Source organism: Dermochelys coriacea, chromosome 5 (assembly GCF_009764565.3).
Source record: "Dermochelys coriacea isolate rDerCor1 chromosome 5, rDerCor1.pri.v4, whole genome shotgun sequence".
Lineage (NCBI taxonomy): Eukaryota > Metazoa > Chordata > Testudines > Dermochelyidae > Dermochelys > Dermochelys coriacea.
In genome coordinates this window covers 61,328,021-61,347,436 of record NC_050072.1, presented here as the reverse complement: position 1 = coordinate 61,347,436, position 19,416 = coordinate 61,328,021, and the positions used below count along the sequence as shown (strand labels likewise).

Below are 19,416 nucleotides of genomic sequence, written 5' to 3'. Positions count from 1 at the left end.
AAATGAGTGTTTATTATAGTAAATATAGGAATTACTAGCACTACCTATTAGTGGAATTATAGAACTGAAAATGATTTTTGCTAATTTATACATAGTAAAAATCTGTCAATAATCACTGAGTAAACTGAGAAATTCACTTTTTTTAGTGGTGGTGGGTTGTCATCTTATCCATTTTAGAAAAAAGTGTAGTTTCTGCATTACAGGAGATTTAGAGAGTGGTGTCTGAAGACAAGTTGTCTAAGAAAGGTTGCCTCATACATCTTTGTATAATTAGTTATATTTTTTATATTATTTCATTGTAATAACGAAGTATGATGGAGGACAATATCATATCTACTGGACAACAACAGTCAAATTAACTCCAACATAGAGAAGATGAAAGTTATTACTATGTAGAACAAATCTGGAGTTTCAAAATAGTACCTGCATGATAGCATTAAGTATAATGATCTTGGTGAAAATTTGGAAAAGCCTGGTTTGCAAGACATCTTGGGTTTGTTTGGTGTTTGTATTTGTCTGGAAACACATTTTTAATAAAATCCTTGATTAGGTGATTTTTTTTTTTTTTTTTAGGGTTTGACCAATAAATGTTTGTTCTCTGAAAAATTCTTCTTAGTCAGGTAACAGAGAACTATTTAGAATTCTGTTTGGAGTTATTAGTTCTGGTGATTTTAAACAATGATGTTTGAAAATGGAACAATCAGAGATTGCTTTTTTCCCCATAAGCCAAGTAGATCATGCAAGACTGAGAGGAGCAAATACATTGTTCTGACAAGTAAACTGAACAAATATGACATAGTAGTCTTACAGGAATGCATAAATGAAAACTGAGCTGTCATGTTTACAAAATGACTTTTTTTTTCACATGAGGAATGTGTTGAACAATAAATGAGCTGTAGAATTCAATGGTGTCTGCATGTGTTTGGTAATCATGTAAGAAGAACTGAAGAATGTGCATACATTTTGCTTGATTGAAGAGCTACTTTATTAAGAATTTTGAATTATTTAAAAATGTATGCCAAGACACACTACAACATTGAAATATTGTGTATATCTAATATGCAAGAATTACTACATAGGTAACTGATCTATAAGAAGAGTTGAACAAACCAACTGGATTGGTTGAACACAAAAGGTAGGTTTGGTTCATGTGGGGGTTGCACTAACTGATTCAGGTCTGCACTCATATAAATTTTGGGAGAATCCTAGAAAGAAAATGCAGTTGATTCAGTCACCAAGTCTGACGATAAATCTCCATGACTAGGGAGAAAATACCTTTCCTCCAGATTGTCCAGATTGGGTTCCAGACAAAAGATTGGTGAATGTTTGCCAAGCCATACTCTTGTTGTGGTGAGTTTTTTTTTTCCTCTAAGACTGATTTGTCCTATTTATGACACCTTATATCCAGCCCCTGAAGAAACCTATGCAACCTTGGTTGGCAGTGAATTAAATTCTAGATATAGACAGTTTACTTCTGATTTATCGCCCTGGAAAACCTTCAAGTCTGTTCTGTGATAGGAGTCAGTTCTTAATCACTGTTAGTATCAGTCATCACTGATGTATCCAATCTGAATTTGGAGGGCTCACTTCTTAAATCTGACAGTTATCAGTCAGTGGAACATGTACAAAGCCAAACTGTTCAGCCAAAAATGGACCTTGAAAGTTCTTTTTGCTTTTAATCAAGGGAATCATATCAGTTGATTAAAAGCAAATGTTAACAGTTAACATTCAATCAGTTAGTAACTAAGGAGAATGTTAAAAAGTATCTACTAAATATAAACATTGTAAAATCCGCAGACCTGGAGAAATTAAACCCAAGAGTCCTAAAAGAGTTGACTGAGGATATCTCTGGCTCACAGATATTAACTTTTAATAAATCTTGAAATACACAAGAAATTCCAGAAGATTGGGAGAGTGCTAATGTGTCAATATTCAAAAAGGGCAAGCACGATGACCTGGGTAATTATAGGCCAGTTAACCTAACATCAATTCCAGGCAAAATAATGGAAAAAGTTGATACAGGAGTCAATCTATACATAATTTAAAGGATGGAAATATAAGCAATGAAAAATGATGAAAAATAGATGTTGTCAAGCAAACCTGAAATCAATTTTGATTAGATTACAAGTTCGGTTGATAAAGGTAACTGCATAGATGGAACGGGTCCCATATGAGGAGAGATTAAAGAGGCTAGGACTTTTCAGCTTGGAAAAGAGGAGACTAAGGGGGGATATGATAGAAGTATATAAAATCATGAGTGGTGTGGAGAAAGTGAATAAGGAAAAGTTCTTGTTTACTTGTTCCCATAATATAAGAACTAGAGGCCACCAAATGAAATTAATGGGCAGCAGGTTTAAAACAAAATTAAAGGAAGTTCTTCTTCACTCAGTGCACAGTCAACCTGTGGTACTCCTTGCCTGGGGAAGTTGTGAAGGCTAGGACTATAACAGGGTCTAAAAGAGAACTGGATAAATTCATGGAGGCTAAATCCATAAATGGCTATTAGCCAGAATGGGTAAGGAATGGTGTCCCTAGCCTCTGTTTGTCAGAGGGTGGAGATGGATGGCAGGAGAGAGATCACTTGATCATTACCTGTTAGGTTCACTCCCTCTGGGGCACCTGGCATTGACCACTGTCGGTAGACAGGATACTGGGCTGGAGGTACCTTTGGTCTGACCCAGTATGGCCGTTCTTATGTTCTTAACATGACTTACAGTCAGACACATAAGAAGCTCAATCTGTTTAGTTTATCAAAAAGATGGAGAGGTGACTTAATTGTTGAGTACCTTTACTGGAAGACAGTACTGGGTACTACAAGGCTCTTCAGCCTTGTGGAGAAAGACGCAACAAAAATGAATAGCTGGTAATTAAAGCCAGATGATTAGAGATAAGATATTAGTTTTTAAACAGTGAGAGTGGTTAAACTCTGGAACAAACTATCAGAGGAATTGGTAGATTCTGCATCTCATGAAGTCAAATCAAGACTTAAATGCCTTTCAGGAAGATATGCTTTAGTTAAACCCAAGTAATCAGACTAAGTATAGGAGTAACTGTATTAAATTCTATGGTTTGTGTTATACAGGAGGTCACAATAGATAATTTAATGGTCCCTTCTGGCCTTAAAATATCTAATGTACCAATGCTGACTTATACATGACAGCAGTGCTTTTTGTGACCAAGCAGGGAATTTTTCACTCCCAACCACTTTGACCATATAGCCTTTTATATTGGCATCTAACTCTTAGTGCCACTTAGCTGGCAAAAAGAATGTACTTACAAACAATTTACATCTCAGACTACAGACCCAAAATGAGTGGACTCTGCTATGGTCTATTGATCTGTAGTTATCTATCAGCAAATTTCTCTGCAAAAAACAATAAAGCAAAGTTACCCTCAGTTTTGTTCCAGAGCAAGGAAAGACAGTAACTTAGTAACAAAACTTGTTTCTTTTTGACTGGAATAGAAATTGCAGTGTGATTACTCCCTCACCCTAATGACTGTAGTGAAAGATACAACAGTGCATAACAAAATTTATTCTGTCTGTTCTGATGGCTTTGACTTGATCCAGGAGCTTCCATAATATCTACTAATGTTGCCAGACTTTGACTCAGGAAGACATTGTCATTCTGGAATTGTTTCATCTTTGTTGCTTGAATCATGGGACGCTGACAGTCCGACTCAGCTCGCTCTGAAGAGGTACTGAATACTTTAATGCAGCCCAGGAAACCATTTATATCGAAATGTTACTGTGATGGGATTGACCAGCATGGAAGGGGTTAAGGAGCTTCTTTGGGCAAGAGTGGCCCTGCCCCTCCGCACACATACAAATCATGCCAGTACTGGAGGAAGCATTAAAAGGAGGGGACTCCTCTCAGATGGGGCAACCTTGGGAAAGGAACAGTCTGTTTGAGCTCCTTAGCTCCCAGGGAGAGGTCTGACAGGCAACCAACCTTCCATCCTTGCAGAAAGGAGAACATGAATTCCCTGGGCTAAGAAGGGGAAAGAAACTGAGACTTAAACTTGAGTCCTAGCAGACTCTGAAATAACTGATGCTGCCAAAGCCCTCTGAAGTAAGAGAGGCCAATATCCTGACTGATGCTGCCTATAGGTTTTCTTCCTTTACCTTTATGCTTTTATTTAATTTCATTTGTTGACTGTAAACAGTTTTGTTTTTCAGCTGGGACACTGACAGGGGAAGAAACAGTAGGCCTCAGCCGGAGGGTTGTGTGCCAGACCTTCTTGATTGATACACTTGCAGTAACAGCAGGGGTGGGGTCAGTTGGACTTGTGCTCCCCATATAGCTCCTGCAGGGGGCATTCTGCCAAGTTCAGCTTTGTGGCAGTTATTTCTGGAAATGGAAAAAGTTTTCCCTATTGGTAGCAGATAATGTGCCACTACATTCTGCCCCCATATGAACTATTTTGAACTACAGCTTTTCCTCTGACACTTCACTGCACCATGTACCAATGGGCAGAGTTTTCAGTGATCTCACTATCTCAAGATTCCTTAAAAGAATGATAAATGTCCTCCCACTGTTCAGGAAGCCTGCCTTGATATGGGAACTCATCTTGGTGCTGCTATCAGCATTAATGGAGGCACAATTCAAGCTTTTGGGAGAGTGTTCTTTATTTCACCTCCCATTTAAAGACTGCATTTTTAATTGCAGTAACATCAGCAAGAAGAGTTTCTGAGTCATAAGTTTTAATACTGATCCTCACTTCATTGTATTCCACGGGTAAGATGTTGACCTATTCTGCATCTCAGGTTTTTTACCAAAAGTGGTGTCTGAGTTCCAACTAAATCTCTGAGTATTGTGAGATGTCAGAAAGGCTTTGAATTCTTATTTTGAGAGGATTATAGCATTTAAGAAGTCTCTTGGACTGTTTGCAGCTTTTGAGAATTAGTTTAAAAGAGATGGTATGTCTATATATACACTGTCTCTAAGGGTCCGTGGCATTCCATGGATAATCTTGGATATGAACATTCAGTGAGGAATCACTTGTGCACTGCTTATCTAGAAAATTTCAGCAGTGTTAGAGGATAGATTCACAAGGGTGCATATTGTGGCAGGGTACTTCCTTCACCTCATTGGCCTCAGTGCTTCTTCCTTGGTTAGTTGGGGGTCTGGAGTAAATCAGACTGACTTCACTCTGGTTTTATTTTTCCTTATTTACATGCTGGTTCTCGCGATAGGCCCAAGAAGTTCTCTTAAGTAAAAAAGTAAAAAAACAAAACAAAAAAACTTCCTGCTCAACGCAGTGGGATTGGGCTACTTGGGTCGAGAAACAGTGTACCCTTGACAGACCATCAGCAGTACCAGGCCTGATTCCTGCCCTGTATTGCACTCTGAAGTGGAAGGGTTGTAGTAGTAGGAACCTTATCTTATTACTCTTGCATTTTTCTCTTTTTTCCAGTGCATCCACTTGGGGAAGTGGGGGGGACATGGTCTGTAATGAAGGTAAACCTCTATCCAAGCAGGTAATACCAGAGGGTTCCTATGGCCCATTTTACTGCAAGGCATTCCTTTTCCACTACAGCGTACTTTTATTCTCTGGGAAGGAGTTTTCTGCTGAGGTACTAGACGGGGTATTTTTCCTCTCCTATCATTTGAGAAAGTACGTCCCCCCAACCCTATCTTGGAGGCATCCATTTGTACTATGAATTTTTCAAAGTCTGAACCACTGGCTATGGGATTCCTGAGTGACCCTCAGCTCCAAGATCCTCTTAACTTCCTCACTGATCTCTTTTCTTTTAGTCTCTGGGATCGGAAATGGTTTAACCTTCACCTTTACGCTGGGATCTGTGATGAAGAGCTTCTATGATTCTGCCTGGCTTCTCTGGGAACACATCATGGTTCCAGTCATCATCATTTTGACTACCTCTGTTCATTGTTAAGGGTCAATTCAGGAGATATTTGTATTTGTCCCGAAGAGTGGTTTATCTAGGGTAACCATATAAGCTCCATAGTCCTGCTAGGGCTTCAGTAGATGGAGGTGGTAGATTTGCTTCTGGTGATCAGGTTGTCAAATCATATAGTCACCCTCCCCAACAGCTTTTTTTACTTTGTGTGGCCCCTGCCATTTGGCTAAGAGCTTGGTTTCTGCTGAAGGTACCAGCGCCATTACCCAATCCCCAGGCTGGAATCTCTGGACCTTCGCTTGATGATTATAATACATCTGTTGGGCCTCTTGTGCTTTTTGCCAGGTGTTCCTGCACTATGCGAGTGACTTGGGCTATTCTCTCCCATATCTTCATCACATGTTCAATGACATTCATTCTCTGGTTAGGCTGTTCTTCCTAGTCCTGGTGGCAATGTCCAATATGGCACTAGAGTGGTGACCATACAGCAACTCAAATGGGGAAAAACCAGTGGATGGCTGGAGTACTTTCCTTATCACAAACAATAGGAAAGGTAGTAAGGTATCCCAGTTTTTCCCGTCTCGCCTCACTACTTCCCGTATCATGTTCTTCCGTGTTCTGTTAAAGCATATGAGGAGGCCATCACTCTGTGGGTGATAGACCAAGGTCTGTAGGGCCCGTATTCAAGGCATTGCACATAGATCCTTCCTCAGTTTGAACATGAAGGTGGTCCCTTGATCTGTCAGACTCTCCTTCAGTATTCCTACTGGAAAAACATTGGATTAACTCCTTTGCTGTTGTCTTGGACTTCGTCTTTCACAGTAGTACTGCTTCTAGGTACCGGGTAGCGTAGTCCAGAACCATGAGCACAGATTGACAATCCCAGGCCGACTTCTCCAATGGGACTATTCGGTCCATACTATTCTCTCAAATGGGACTTGAGTAATAGTTAGGGGAACTAACGGAGCCCTTAATTAAAAGAATTAATTAGGATTTTGTAGGATTTTTTTTAGGGTTTTATCTACCCCTCTATGTCCCTCAAACAAATGACTATGCACTAGGTCTAATACTGCCCTTTGGTGTCCTTGAGGTACTAGAAACTGCTTCATTTTTTTTCTTCTTGTAATCTGACTACTCTATATTGCAGGTCCCTTTTTAATCATGAAGTACAGCCCTGGATCTTTGGGTTTTTTTCCTCCAGCAGGACCCCATTCACTTCAACTATCTCTTTTCTAATGTGGTATAGAGAATCATTGGCTTGGTTCTGCCAAAAATTCTTACATGAGGGACCAATATGGCCAAACTCAAAGGGATCCATTTCTCCCCTTGGATTGGTCTCAGTGGAACTGGGCCCAGCCTCACATTCTGTAGCTAATCTGAGTTGCCTCCCTGCCTGCTGGATGAGACTGCTTCCCCAAAAGCACCATCTTTTGATTCTGGGCCAAGATTTTGGTCCCCAGTCTTTTGTCAGCCATCCTCTCTCTTTTAGTCTTCCTTGACTTCCCAGTAGCTGAAAACACGTCCAGGGCTAATGAAGGGAGGGGTCTCCTGGGGCCACATTGTCAGTTCCAGGGTTACAGTTTTCCTCCAACCCTTCCCAGAATTTGGAAATCTACTCCTGTTGGAATTCTCATCCTATGAGCACTGGATACGGAAGTTTAGGGATTACTCCTGCTTGTTGTATTTCCCTGAATGTCAATTTGTACAGGAATGGCTGAGTAGTAATGAACTGCCCCATGTGTACAGGTTATTCCCATGCATTTGGCTTGAGACAGCTGCTCTTGCCCCAACAATTTCCTAGATACCAGTGTGATTGCACTTCCTAAGTTCACTAAAGCAATGGTCTCTATACTAGTGGTTCTCAAACTTTTTTTTTCGTGGATCACTTGAAAATTGCTAAAGGTCTCGGTGGACCACTTAATGATCTTTCCAAATGTTGTTTGTACCGTTAGCTAACTACTGTAAAGCGCTTTGGATAAAAGCGCTATATTAAAAAAAAGTAGTAGTAATTAACATTTTTTTTTGTTCTACAAATAAAAGCACACAACTCATATTTTAATATTATTAGTCTTACCTTTCTGATGTGATGGTTGTGCCCTCTCTTCCCCACCGTGGCAGCCCCCGAGCTGGGGCTGGGAAGGAGTGGAGTCTCTCCCTCTCTCCCCCTCCGCAGTAGCTCCCGAGCTGCGGTTGGGAAGGAGCGGGGTTTTTCCCCCACCACAGCAGCCACAGAGCTGAGGCTGGGAAGGAGGGCCATCTCTCCCCAGCAGCCACAGCCTGGAGCTGGAGAAAGTCGCCTTTTTCTCTGGCTGCCACAGCCCTGCATGACCCAAATTCCCTCCAACCGATCTTCTCACCCCACTGCCCCCTCCCACCTACCCCTTCGTCCCCCCAAGTCCACCACCTCATCTTACAGGTGTGTCTTCTCTAGAGTCCAGGCATCTACTTATTGGAGCCACGCCTGCGTGGCTCCACTAATTAGGTGGGTGGCCCTTCATTCTCTTGTGTGTGCCACCCAGGCGCACACCTTAGGGGGGGCTATCCGCGGACCACCTGAATGGAGCTCGCGGACCACAGGTTGAGAACCTCTGCTCTATACCACTCATTCTAACTGGCCATGTATATCTATGTGGGATCATAGTGACTCCTACAGTGTGGATTAGGTTGCACAGATCTTCACTGTCACCCAGACTGCACTGCATGGGCTCCTCAATGTTAGGGCATTGAGCTTCTATGGGCCCTAATTCCCCACAAATATAACTTCTACACATAGCCCTAGTTATCCCCCTATGCTTTGGGCTGTTAGGTGTCACACTGCAGCCATCTCCCGCCAGTTCTCCAAGTCCCTTCATGGCCTCTGGCTGCTCTTTTGTGTCCCTCCTCCCCAACATAGTTCTGCCCAAACTTTAAGTTTGGGTCTGGAACTGGCTACTTGGTCAGGCGCTTCTCTTTTCCAGTAGTCCGAGAAAGCTCTCTGGCCATTAAAGGCCTTTCTATGAGAGCGACTAAATCATAGTAAGAGGAAGAGTCATTTTGGCCAACTCGCTCTCGTAGTCCCCTCAAGAATCTGTCCAAAACCAAGAGTGCTATGATCTGTTCTATACTGTGGTTGTTGGGATGCAGCCACTTCCGTTTCAGTTGGATCAGGTCAAACAGTTGTGATCTTGGCACTTTGCTCTCCTGGTGCTTCAACTTGTGAAATCTCTGGGCCCTTGCAGGTGTAGTCACTCTCAGCTTTCAACTGGAAGTAGTTTTTAACAGCTTCCCCTGCCATGTCATAGTAGGCCTTCTGGGCCTCCCCACACAGGTAAGGAGCAAGGATACCGGCCCACCTGTCTCAGAGCCAGGCCTCGCTTAGGGTCATTCTTTCAAATGTGAAGAGAGATGCCTTGATGTGATCCCCTGTTATCTTTTGCAGATAACTGCTGGCCACCTCCCAGAGCAGTCAGGACTTTCAGTTGCCTCACTACCTCCTGCAGGGTGACTCATTCCTGGACTGCCTGGTTCATCAGCTGTTGATTTGTCTCTTGTTGTAGTCATATAGATTCGTGCTGCATGGCCATCTGGTCTCTAGTAGCCTCTTGTGCCGCAGTGGCCTGTAACAGTGCCCTCACCACTTTGTCCATTCTCAGGAATGATCTACCCCGGGGACAGTCCCTGTATGAATTTCTACCTGATACCACATGTGGCAGGGTACCTCCTTTCTTTTGTTGGTCTCAGCATTTCTCCCTTGGGCAGGGAGGGGGTCTGGAGAAAATCAGTTTGACTCCAGAAAGTTTTTTGCTTCACTCTGTTTTATTTTTCCTTATTTACATGGTGGGCCTCACGTTAAGCCCAAGAAGTTCTCTTAAGGAAAAAACAAAAAAACAAAACCCAAACTCACAAAACAATCAGAAATACTTTTCTCTGGCCCCTCTCTGGGGTGTTGACCTACTACACTGGCACCTAGTTGACAGTTCTTCTCCCAGGCAGATGTTTCCTTTGTTTCTTTCCCTATAGGGAGCAGAAAGAGCTTTCCATCCAGGGGAAGCCTTTCCTTCCTGCTGCTGCCACTACCCCTGCCACAGCTTGTCTCTCAACTCTCCCCTTCTCTCTTTTACTGGAAGAGGGTTTTTTAAAGGTCATTGGCAGCCCCTAACTGGCTTTAGGTGTCTCTAGTTAACCCAAGGTAAACTTTTTTAAGCTCATAGGGAACAGGGCCTACATCATTCTGGGGCTGCTATATCTTCTCTCCTCTTCTTTCTCATGTCTGTCAGAACTGACTTTGTCACAGAATGCAGAAGCACTCTTGCAAAGAATTACAGTCACCATGATAAATAACTGTTTTTGATGTACCCTAATCTTGGCCTCATTATATAAATATAACCACAGCTCAGACATTTAAGATTTGGTGGGAAGTCACTATGAAATTTAGCTTTACCATATAATATAACTTATTATCTTAGTTTTTAAGATCTTGGTTGCTCAGCACTGAACTTGCTTCATAAAATAATATCTTTCTTAATAGAAAAAAAGACACAAAATACAATACTGTAAAAGAGGTATATTCTGTAATCAAAATATGCATTTTTTTTTGTATGTGTATGCTCTCTTTAGTCTGTGGTGCTGGTGAAGACATTTTCATATTTCCTGGTTGGGGAAAAAAGATGACTGCTTATGTCAGAAATATTATTGGAGAAAAGAAGACCCTGTTGTTGGAAATAAACAGGAACAAAGTATGTACTTTGGTCACATTAGGTGTAGAGATGGAAATAACTTCAAGAAAGTTGTTGGGGAAGTAATTGTGGTGAGTCATTGTAGCAGGGGCCGACCAGCAAGGAGATGGATAGATAGTATGCAGCAGATGGCAATGAATCAGGAAGCCTTCTGAAAAATCATATTCAGACATGAATAAATGGATTGTACTTACTTATTTAGGTTGAGTTTACATTTGCATTGTGGTGTCTCGATACTATAATATAAATAATTATTATATATAATTAATAATTATTGGATACCAAATGTACTGCTTATTGCAAGTTTCCCATTTTTAATTCCTTTGTTGTGTGATTGCAGAGTTTAGTCATGGTTGGTTGCAAAACATGTATCATTATTCCTCTCTATGACAATTAGACAGTGAAGAGAAAGTAGAGCTGGTAATGCCCTGCTTCAGATGTAAACATGCCTGTGATTGGTTGGATACATGTGAATGGGTCAATGGACATAGTATGTGTGGAATGAAGCATGAAAGTCGGTCAAAAATGGAAATCCTGCTTCCTTGCCCTTTTTGATATATCCTAATATCCTGTTTACCGGCTTTTTGTTTTTGTTTTGTTTTTAATTAACTTCATATATAAGCTGAAGTTCAGGAACATATATACATTAAACTAGTAGCTGCTACTGCTGTTTGTAAAATGCTTGGAGATACCGGGATGAAAGTGTGTGTGCACATGGCAAGTGCACTACTCATCATTTTTAAAAGTCAACATTTACCCATGGGCAGCAGGTATCAAAGGCAGGGGAAGGATGAGCCTACCCAAACTGCCTGTGTGGTCCCTCCCACACTCCACCCCCAGACCCCCCCTCCTGCTTCCCGCCGCGCTCTGCTTTGGCTCTTCCTTCCCATGTGGCCGGGGCCCCAGGCCATTGGCACCAGAACTGTGAGGGCCAAGGAGCCATTGCCCTCCCACTTTTTGAAAATTGATGGGCCCATTTTTCGCCGGGGTGGACCCCACCCCTTCCCCTCCTCTTCCCCCCCCCCCCCCCCGGCCTGGCCAGTGTGGAGCCCAGGCAGCTGTGGGGAGTCATGACGGACACTCCATCTGCCTGGGGTGCAGATGTGCTGAGAGCAGCCCCCGGCTTGTGTCCCAACCTCTGGGCTCCCCAGTCTCCCGGGGAAGGAAGAGGGTCCATGACTCCCTGCCAGCTCCCTACAGCTGCCTGCGCTGCTCTCCCTGACCCAGCTCCACCTGGTGTGGGGAGAGGCCTCAGATCCTCAGCCTGGCCACGGTAAGAGCCTCATGGTCAGCTGTGAGGAGCCGCGGACCTTCACCCAGCCCAGGGAGGCAGGGACAAGGGCTGGGGGCTGCTTAGGCTCTCCACACCGGGAGGGTCCGCCGCAACTCCCCACAACTGCATGCCTGGCTCTTATCATGGCTGGGCTGTGGCTCCAAGGCCCTTCCCCCCGGCCGGTGCTAGGTCAGGGAGAGCTACAATGTAGAACTGATCAATGAAATTGTTTTTAATTGTGCACTTTATTAATATAACTTCATAAGCAAAGTTTTATGAATGAAACAACATTCATTCATAAAACTGGTTAACCCAATAACTGGCTAATTGAGTTTCACTTTCAATCCAATTGCTGCTTAAATTGCTGAAACTTGCACTGTTTCAACATTGTAACTTCTGCTCCCTGTTTGTCATTTATTATACTTGTCTATATTGGAACTTCTGTTCCCTGTTTACCATTCCTTACACTTGTCCATATTGGAACTCAAACTCCATTTTAACTTGTCCCAAACTCCATTTTAAAATGCTCATTCCATTTTGTAAAAGCTTGTTGCAACTTCATTTTTGCAAAACCCTGCTTGTAATCTTATTAGTGTAGTTTAGATGTGTGAATGAGGTATGTATGAATGATGGAATCAACCTCCAGCCCCAGCCTGTCCTGATGAAATAAAGTGTAAACACCAGTGGCTGAAGACGCAGACAACAGGCCTGACAAAGCAAGAAGAGTCCACCCTAAAAAGAAAAATAAAAGTACAATTGAAGAAACATCAAAGCCAGGTCCTAGGCTGAAAGTCATGTCTGCAATTGACGGGTGATCAATCACACCGAACCCAGAGGCAGCATGACACAGCAAGACCTATAGACTTTGGATTCAAACTAAAGCCGACAAAAAGGATGGGTGAGATGGAAGACTTTAGAGGGTAACATTCTGCTGCTAACATGGAAGGGCATCAATGCATGCCCAACAGAGACCCAGCCCTTCTTTGTGCCTGGCTTTCCTGGCCAGTTAGCCGCCACAAGCTACAAACCCAAGCCACGAACTCAAGCTACATTCAGGACTGGTAACTATCTAGCAGCTGCAGAACATTTGGGGTGTGGGTGTGTGTGGGTGTGTACGTAGGTATTAGATATTAGTTATTGGTAATAAATCAAAATGTGGTGTTATAATAAACGTGACATCTTGTCTTGTCCCGTGAAACGATCCTGTGTAGTTTTATCTGCATAACAGCGCGGGCAGCTGTGGTGAGCCTGGGTCCCTCCACCTGCCCTGGGCAGGGGGCCTGGGACATGGGCAGGGGACTTCTTCTGCCTCCACCTCGGGTGGGGACCCCCGCCGCCCCCCACACCTTTGGGAGGGCTCCGGTGCCCTTGTCCCAGGCTGGGGCTAGTGGGGGCTGGCCTGCTGCAAGGGACTCCGGGCAACTGTAGCCAGTGCTTGTGCCACCCGGCCACTCAGGGTGGGGTTGGGGGCTGTGCTGCCCTCCCCCGTCCCCCACCAGGTCCCAGAGTCCCCCCCCACCATCACCACCTGCCATGCTGGACGCCATACTTAGCTGCCTGCCTGCCACTCTGGGGCTCGGGCTGGGGGCCATGCTGCCTGCCTGCCCTCCTGCCAGCCAGGTGCTCTGGGGCTGGGGGAGGCCAGGCGCTTGAGCAGCCCAGGGCTGGGCAGAGGAGGGCAGGGAAAGCGGGTGGGAGGGGCAGGGCCCATTCATTTACCTACACACACTAAAGTTCATAATTTTGCTCTTAGAATTTTCTGATGTCACTTTTTAGTTGTAATACCGAGTTCCGTTAAGCAAATAGTGACAAACTTCCTTCTGTATCACAAAGTTGTTTTATAGAGAAAAGGAGTACTTGTGGCACCTTAGAGACTAACAAATTTGAGAGTATTATAGAGAGTAATTCTGTTACTATTAGGAAAATTTTAGCTGATTTTGTTTTTGACTAAACTGTGGGTTACTAATTAACTACTCTAATTAATTTAGTTTTAAGATATACTGCAAGCTACTCCTCTACAGTATTTCATGCAATAGCATGCAAAAATGTATATTTTCACTGGTTTAATGTTCCCATTATAATTATATATACCTTGTTAATCTAAGAGTAACTTCAGAAAACGAAATATCATATGGACTTTAATATTTAAAATAAAAGCTACATTTTTTTATTATTTAATCCCATTTTTTTACATTTGCTATTTCTTTTCCATTTATTTCAGGTTCTGGAAATGGAGTGGGGAGGTGAATATTCTCTTGATTCTTCCAACTTAGACTGTTTGTTAAACATTCTTCCTGGGGACCTGGAGTTTCAACAGATCCTCAGTGACATTGATGAGAAAATAAAGAAAAATTCTGCTAGGTAACGTATTTTAAATGTTTCCTTTTTTGTCCAATGTATCAGTAAGCCATTTACATTTTTAAAAGATTTGTTTCCTTTCCTCTTTTTGTGGTGATAACATAAAATATTTAAAGTTTATTTCACTACCAGTTTTGCCTTAATTCAGCCAACACTTATGGGTTGGGTTTTTTTGGGGGGGGGGGGGGTGTTTCATGCCTTAGAAGATATTAGCTACCTTTTTATTTGTTTCTCTCTGCATAGCTAATATTAATAGCTTGAATCGTCACAGACTTCAAAAACAGTGAATTTGCTTTTATACAGAAATGGAGAGAACATGTGTTTTCAGTGTTCTCAAACCTCAGACCTGGTGCTGGTGTTGCGGGTGAGGTTTGCTTTTATTGTATTTCTTGGTAAAAGAGCTATGAAATTTGATACAATATATAAAGAATATAAGGGTAATCTTAAAATCATTATATTATGTTAGAGAAAATGTATGTTTTGAATCCATAATGCTGCTTTTAAATATTTATTCCTAAAGTGAAAAAAGCAGGTGACTCTATCGATGCTCATTATAAATAAGTAGAGTTGTCGATTAATCGTAGTTAACTCATGTGATTAACTCAAAACAATTAATCATGATTAAAAATTTAATCAGGATTAATCGCAGTTTTAATCACACTGCTAAACAATAGACTATCAATTGAAATTTATTAAATATTTTGGATGTTTTTCTATGTTTTCGTATATTATTTATTTACAGTGTCCCCAGAAAGTGTGAACAGGCATTTCCATGGCATTTTTGTAACTGGGATTGCAAGATATTTACGTGCCAGATATGCTAAACATTTGTATGTCCCTTTATGCTTCGTCCACCTTTCCAGAGGATATGTTTCCATGCTGATGACACTCATTAAAAAAATGTGTTAATTAAATTTTTGTGACTGAACTCCTTGAGGGAGAACTGTATGTCCCCTGTTCTGTTTTACCCACATTCTGCCATACAGTTCATGTTATAGCAGTCTCGGATGATGACCCAGCACATGTTGTTCATTTTCACTGCAGTTTTCAGAAAATGCAAAGAAGGTACCAATATGAGATTTCTAAAAATAGCTACAGCACTCGACCCAAGGTTTAATAATATGAAGTGCCTTCCAAAGTCTGAGCGGGATGAGGTGTGGAGCATGCTTTCAGAAGTCTTAAAAGATCAACACTCCAATGCGGAAACTACAGAACCCAAACTACCAAAAAAGAAAATCAACCTTCTGTTGGTGGCATCTGACTCAAATAATGAAAATGATCATGCATTGGTCCACACTGCTTTGGATAGTTATTGAGCAGAACCTGTCATCAGCATGGACCCATGTCCCCTGGAATGGTGGTTGAAGCATGAAGGGACATATGAATCTTCAGTGCTTCTGGCACTTAAATATTTTGCGATGTTGGCTACAACAGTGCCATGAGAGTGCCTGTTCTCACTTTCCGGTGACATTGTAAACAAGAAACGGGCAGCATTATCTCCTGCAAATGTAAATACACTTGTTTGTCTGAGCAATTGGCTGAACAAAAAGTAGGACTGAGTGGACTTGCAGACTCTAAAATTTTACATTATTTTATTTTTGAATGCAGTTGTTTTTTTTTACATAATTCTACATTTTTAAGTTCAACTTTCATGATAGAGATTGCACTATAGTTCTTGTATTAGGTGAATTGAAAAATACTATTTCTGTTGTTTTTTTACAGTGCAAATACTTGTAATCAAAAATAAATAGAAAGTGAGCACTGTACACTTTGTATTCTGTATTGTAATTGAAATCAATATATTTGAAAATGTAGAAAACATCCAAAATATTTAAATAAATGGTATTCTATTATTGATTAATCGCTGTTAGTTTTTTTTTAATTGCGCAATTAAGCCATTTTTTTGCTTATTCTAAAGCCCATTTTCTTATTGGAATAATAGCAGAGAACTTTCTAACTTGCATATGTTTTGGAGTATACTTTAAAGCATTATTTGTGGTAAAATATTTCATTATGAAGAATGGGTAATCTGTTATAATCTCTTTCTCAGAAAAGATGCACAAAATTCAGCTATGTGAAATCTCTGAATAATTATTCAGAGGGATTAATCTTTGCTCTGCCTTGGACTTCCCTGTGGGCACTTAATCGTTCTGTATCTCAGTTTCCATTTCTGTAAAATAAGAATGTCTTCCTCACAGATGTTGTGTGGCTAAATACATAAATATTTGTAAAATACATGGAGCTCCTTGAATGAAAGATACTGAGTGCGGAAAGTATACTGGTCACTGGTTAAAAAGATATTTGCCCACTAATATGACAGTAATTTCTTGTATTGAGGAAGAAACTGGAATTTTAGATACCACTCTGGGTAAATACTGGCTTTTTAACAGTAATGATTGTGTTGTTATTCCATAAACATCTGAAGTATGCAGCAGGGATTGAGCTGTGCCAAAGCATTTCTGAGACTTCAGAGGCTATCTTTGATGAAATGTGATATAGGATTGTATAGCTTAATGATGAGGCCCTCCTGGGTAGGAGGACTTTGTCCACTGCTCACAAAACTATACACCTTATTCAGGAAGCAGTCCTCAATAATGTGCCCCACAGAAGCTATACTTTACAGTTCTTTCTTTTCTGCTTAAGTTAATCTAGCTGAAAACTGATTTTTATGACATCAGCATATTGCTGTTTTTAACAAAAGGTAATACATTTCTTACAAGATTTATTAAAAATTTATTTAATCTTTACAAGAGTCAATGATAGTGATAATCCTACAGTAGGGATAATAATGAAAATCTAGCAACTACAGAATTGCAGTCCCCTTCATAGTGCTATTCCCCAATCTTTCGACATCAGTGGAAATGTGGGGCATACTCAGAAAAGTCCAGTTGATGTCTTTACAGTGTCAGAAGTATCTGAAGTTTTAAGTTGCTCTGTATGAAATGTTACACATCCAGGAAGGCCACCATCAGCATTTAGGCAGGTGTGTATGACAATCTTTTGTTACCTCTTCTGCCTATAAGGTGTGTAGTTTGTGAGGGGTTGGGCCGTTTTTTGACTGCAGAAGTAAATCCCAGCTGTTGGTTGCTTTCACTATCATTTTATATCCATTCACGTATCAATTTACATTCTCAAGTCTCTCTCTCTCCCTTCTCCCCCCCATTCTCCCCTCTTCCCCCACCCCCCGAATAGTTGAGCTTGTCTTTTAGTAATTCTAGTTCCACAAATTAGAAGGGCCTGCAGCTATGAACTTTGGATGGCCCAAAGAAGAGAGGCAAAGATTTTGTCTTCTGGATTGACATCAGACTGTGGTATGATAGTAGTACAAGCCACTGAGGCTCTTGCTGTAGAATTCTGAATTTCTACAGTCTTGTTTTTCAACAATAGCAGCTCAGTCAAGAAGACCCTGAGGTTACCAGATGTTATTTTGCATCTGTAAAATGTCGATTTCAGGAATGTAGAGGAGCTTAACAAAAGATGAACAACATCTGAGGTGACTTTTTAATTAAAAAGAGTATTGTATTGCTAATATATTATAGGAAATGAAATCATTTTCCAGTTACCATTGATCTTTGCAAGTAATATGATAAGGGAGCTACTTTGTGCAATATGTTGATGCAATTGGAATGTAATCTATTTTTCATTGGATAGATTTATGGGTTTTTTTATAATAAAGAGAATAAAAATAATAGTATACAGCATGTATATATAAAAAATTAAACAGTATGTGAAAATTATGATCAAGAAGTGTGTACTCACTTGTACACTGATTCATGGCCTTCCAACAGAACAACTTTTACAAAATTGTATGACATGACAAATCAGTTATGTTCCACTCCACCAACAGCAGTTGAATTACCTCCAGTATTTTTGTATTGTAATTGTTCTATTTTTCTCCTTGTGATATAAACAGAAAAAAAAAATCTGTACAATGTTTTTTTCCCTAAGTTTTAAGAGAAAAGATGGCTAACACGTATATAAGAGAACTTTTATTACACTTGAATTTTAACTTTATTTTTATAGCAGTTTATGAAGGCAGCCAATTTGACCAGTTTCAGTGCTGGCCAGGTTTGTGTGCCAAACTAAGCCTTGGGTTATTCTAAGGTGAAGTCATGTTTCACTTTTTCATTGTAGGCTGCCATTTCTCTCTCTTCATCTCCTTCCTCCCTACACACATTTGAACTTTATTATAAATGGGTAACTATTTTCGTAGTTTAATATGGAGGTTTCAGAATTCTTAATGCAGCTGATGTACAAATACTCTACAGGAATTAAAAGTTCAGCTGACATTGTATGATTAGCTTTTTTGTTGTTGTAATTAGTGGAACACCAGGAAATAACTGTATAGGGCTTGAAATCATGCTTATGGTGCAGCTCTTCTCAAAAGTGACTGTATAAAAATGGCAAAAATGAATTCTTAGCAGATCTTTGTGTATTCAGTCATGTCTGCTTACTTTAAGTGGATACATTTTTAAACTGCTTTTTACTCCTGATAGCTTTGCAGAGCTAGCACAACTCTATAAGAATGAGGTAGATTTTGTTCCTTCTTCTGCATACACAACTGAATCTTAGTAAATAATTCTATCAGTTACATCTCTGCAACCTCACTGAAGACTATGGTTCTGGACAAGTGTCACTAAGGGCCCAATTTGGTCTGCAGAACTAATACACAAAAGAGAAGGATTGATTCTCAGATTCCAGGTTGTGTTTGCTGTGGTGACGGTCTTAAAAAAAAAATTTCACATATAAACAGAACACACTTGATGTGGAAATGGCAAACATGGATCCCTGCAACTTCATTTGTAGAGCCTCTTTTCAGAGAAGAACTTGACATAAAGCGTGGTATAAGTTCAGTGGTGACTGAACTGGGTATTCATTCATTTCAGTGAGCCTTTTACTGCTGACCTCCATCCGAGATTTTAATATGTTAATAATGATAAAACAAACAAGATTTGAAAGTAAGAATAGGCAACTTGCAATATCTTTTTCTGTTGTAAGTCCTGTTTACCTGTGTTTCTTTGCCCTACCTTACTGTGTTATGTTTAATTTAATTTTTTCAGCTCCTCAGGACAGATATGTGTTAATGTTTTCTAAAAATCACCAGGCATACTTATGACTGCATAAATAACAAGGATTGGTTGACCAGGGTGGACTGCATTTAAAAAGAATGCATATGATGGCAAATCAACTCTGCTTAAAAAATCCCAAAC

The 19,416-nt window shown here is 40.8% G+C and overlaps 1 protein-coding gene across 10 annotated transcripts in view; it reads left to right on the top strand.

Annotated features, from left to right (window-relative positions):
* Positions 1–19,416, top strand: part of KIAA0825 (KIAA0825 ortholog) — a 423,444-nt gene that overhangs the window by 81,720 nt on the left and 322,308 nt on the right. For 6 of the 10 annotated variants that reach the window (XM_038403489.2, XM_043514582.1, XM_038403487.2 and 3 more), the window contains one exon: positions 14,070–14,209. In XM_038403489.2, coding sequence (XP_038259417.1) covers positions 14,079–14,209 — 131 coding nt within the window. In that variant the 5' untranslated portion in view covers positions 14,070–14,078. Of the gene's footprint in view, positions 1–7,915; positions 10,576–14,069; positions 14,210–19,416 lie in introns of those variants that run through there. The other 4 variants (XM_043514581.1, XM_043514586.1, XM_043514587.1 and 1 more) reach the window with 2 other exon arrangements.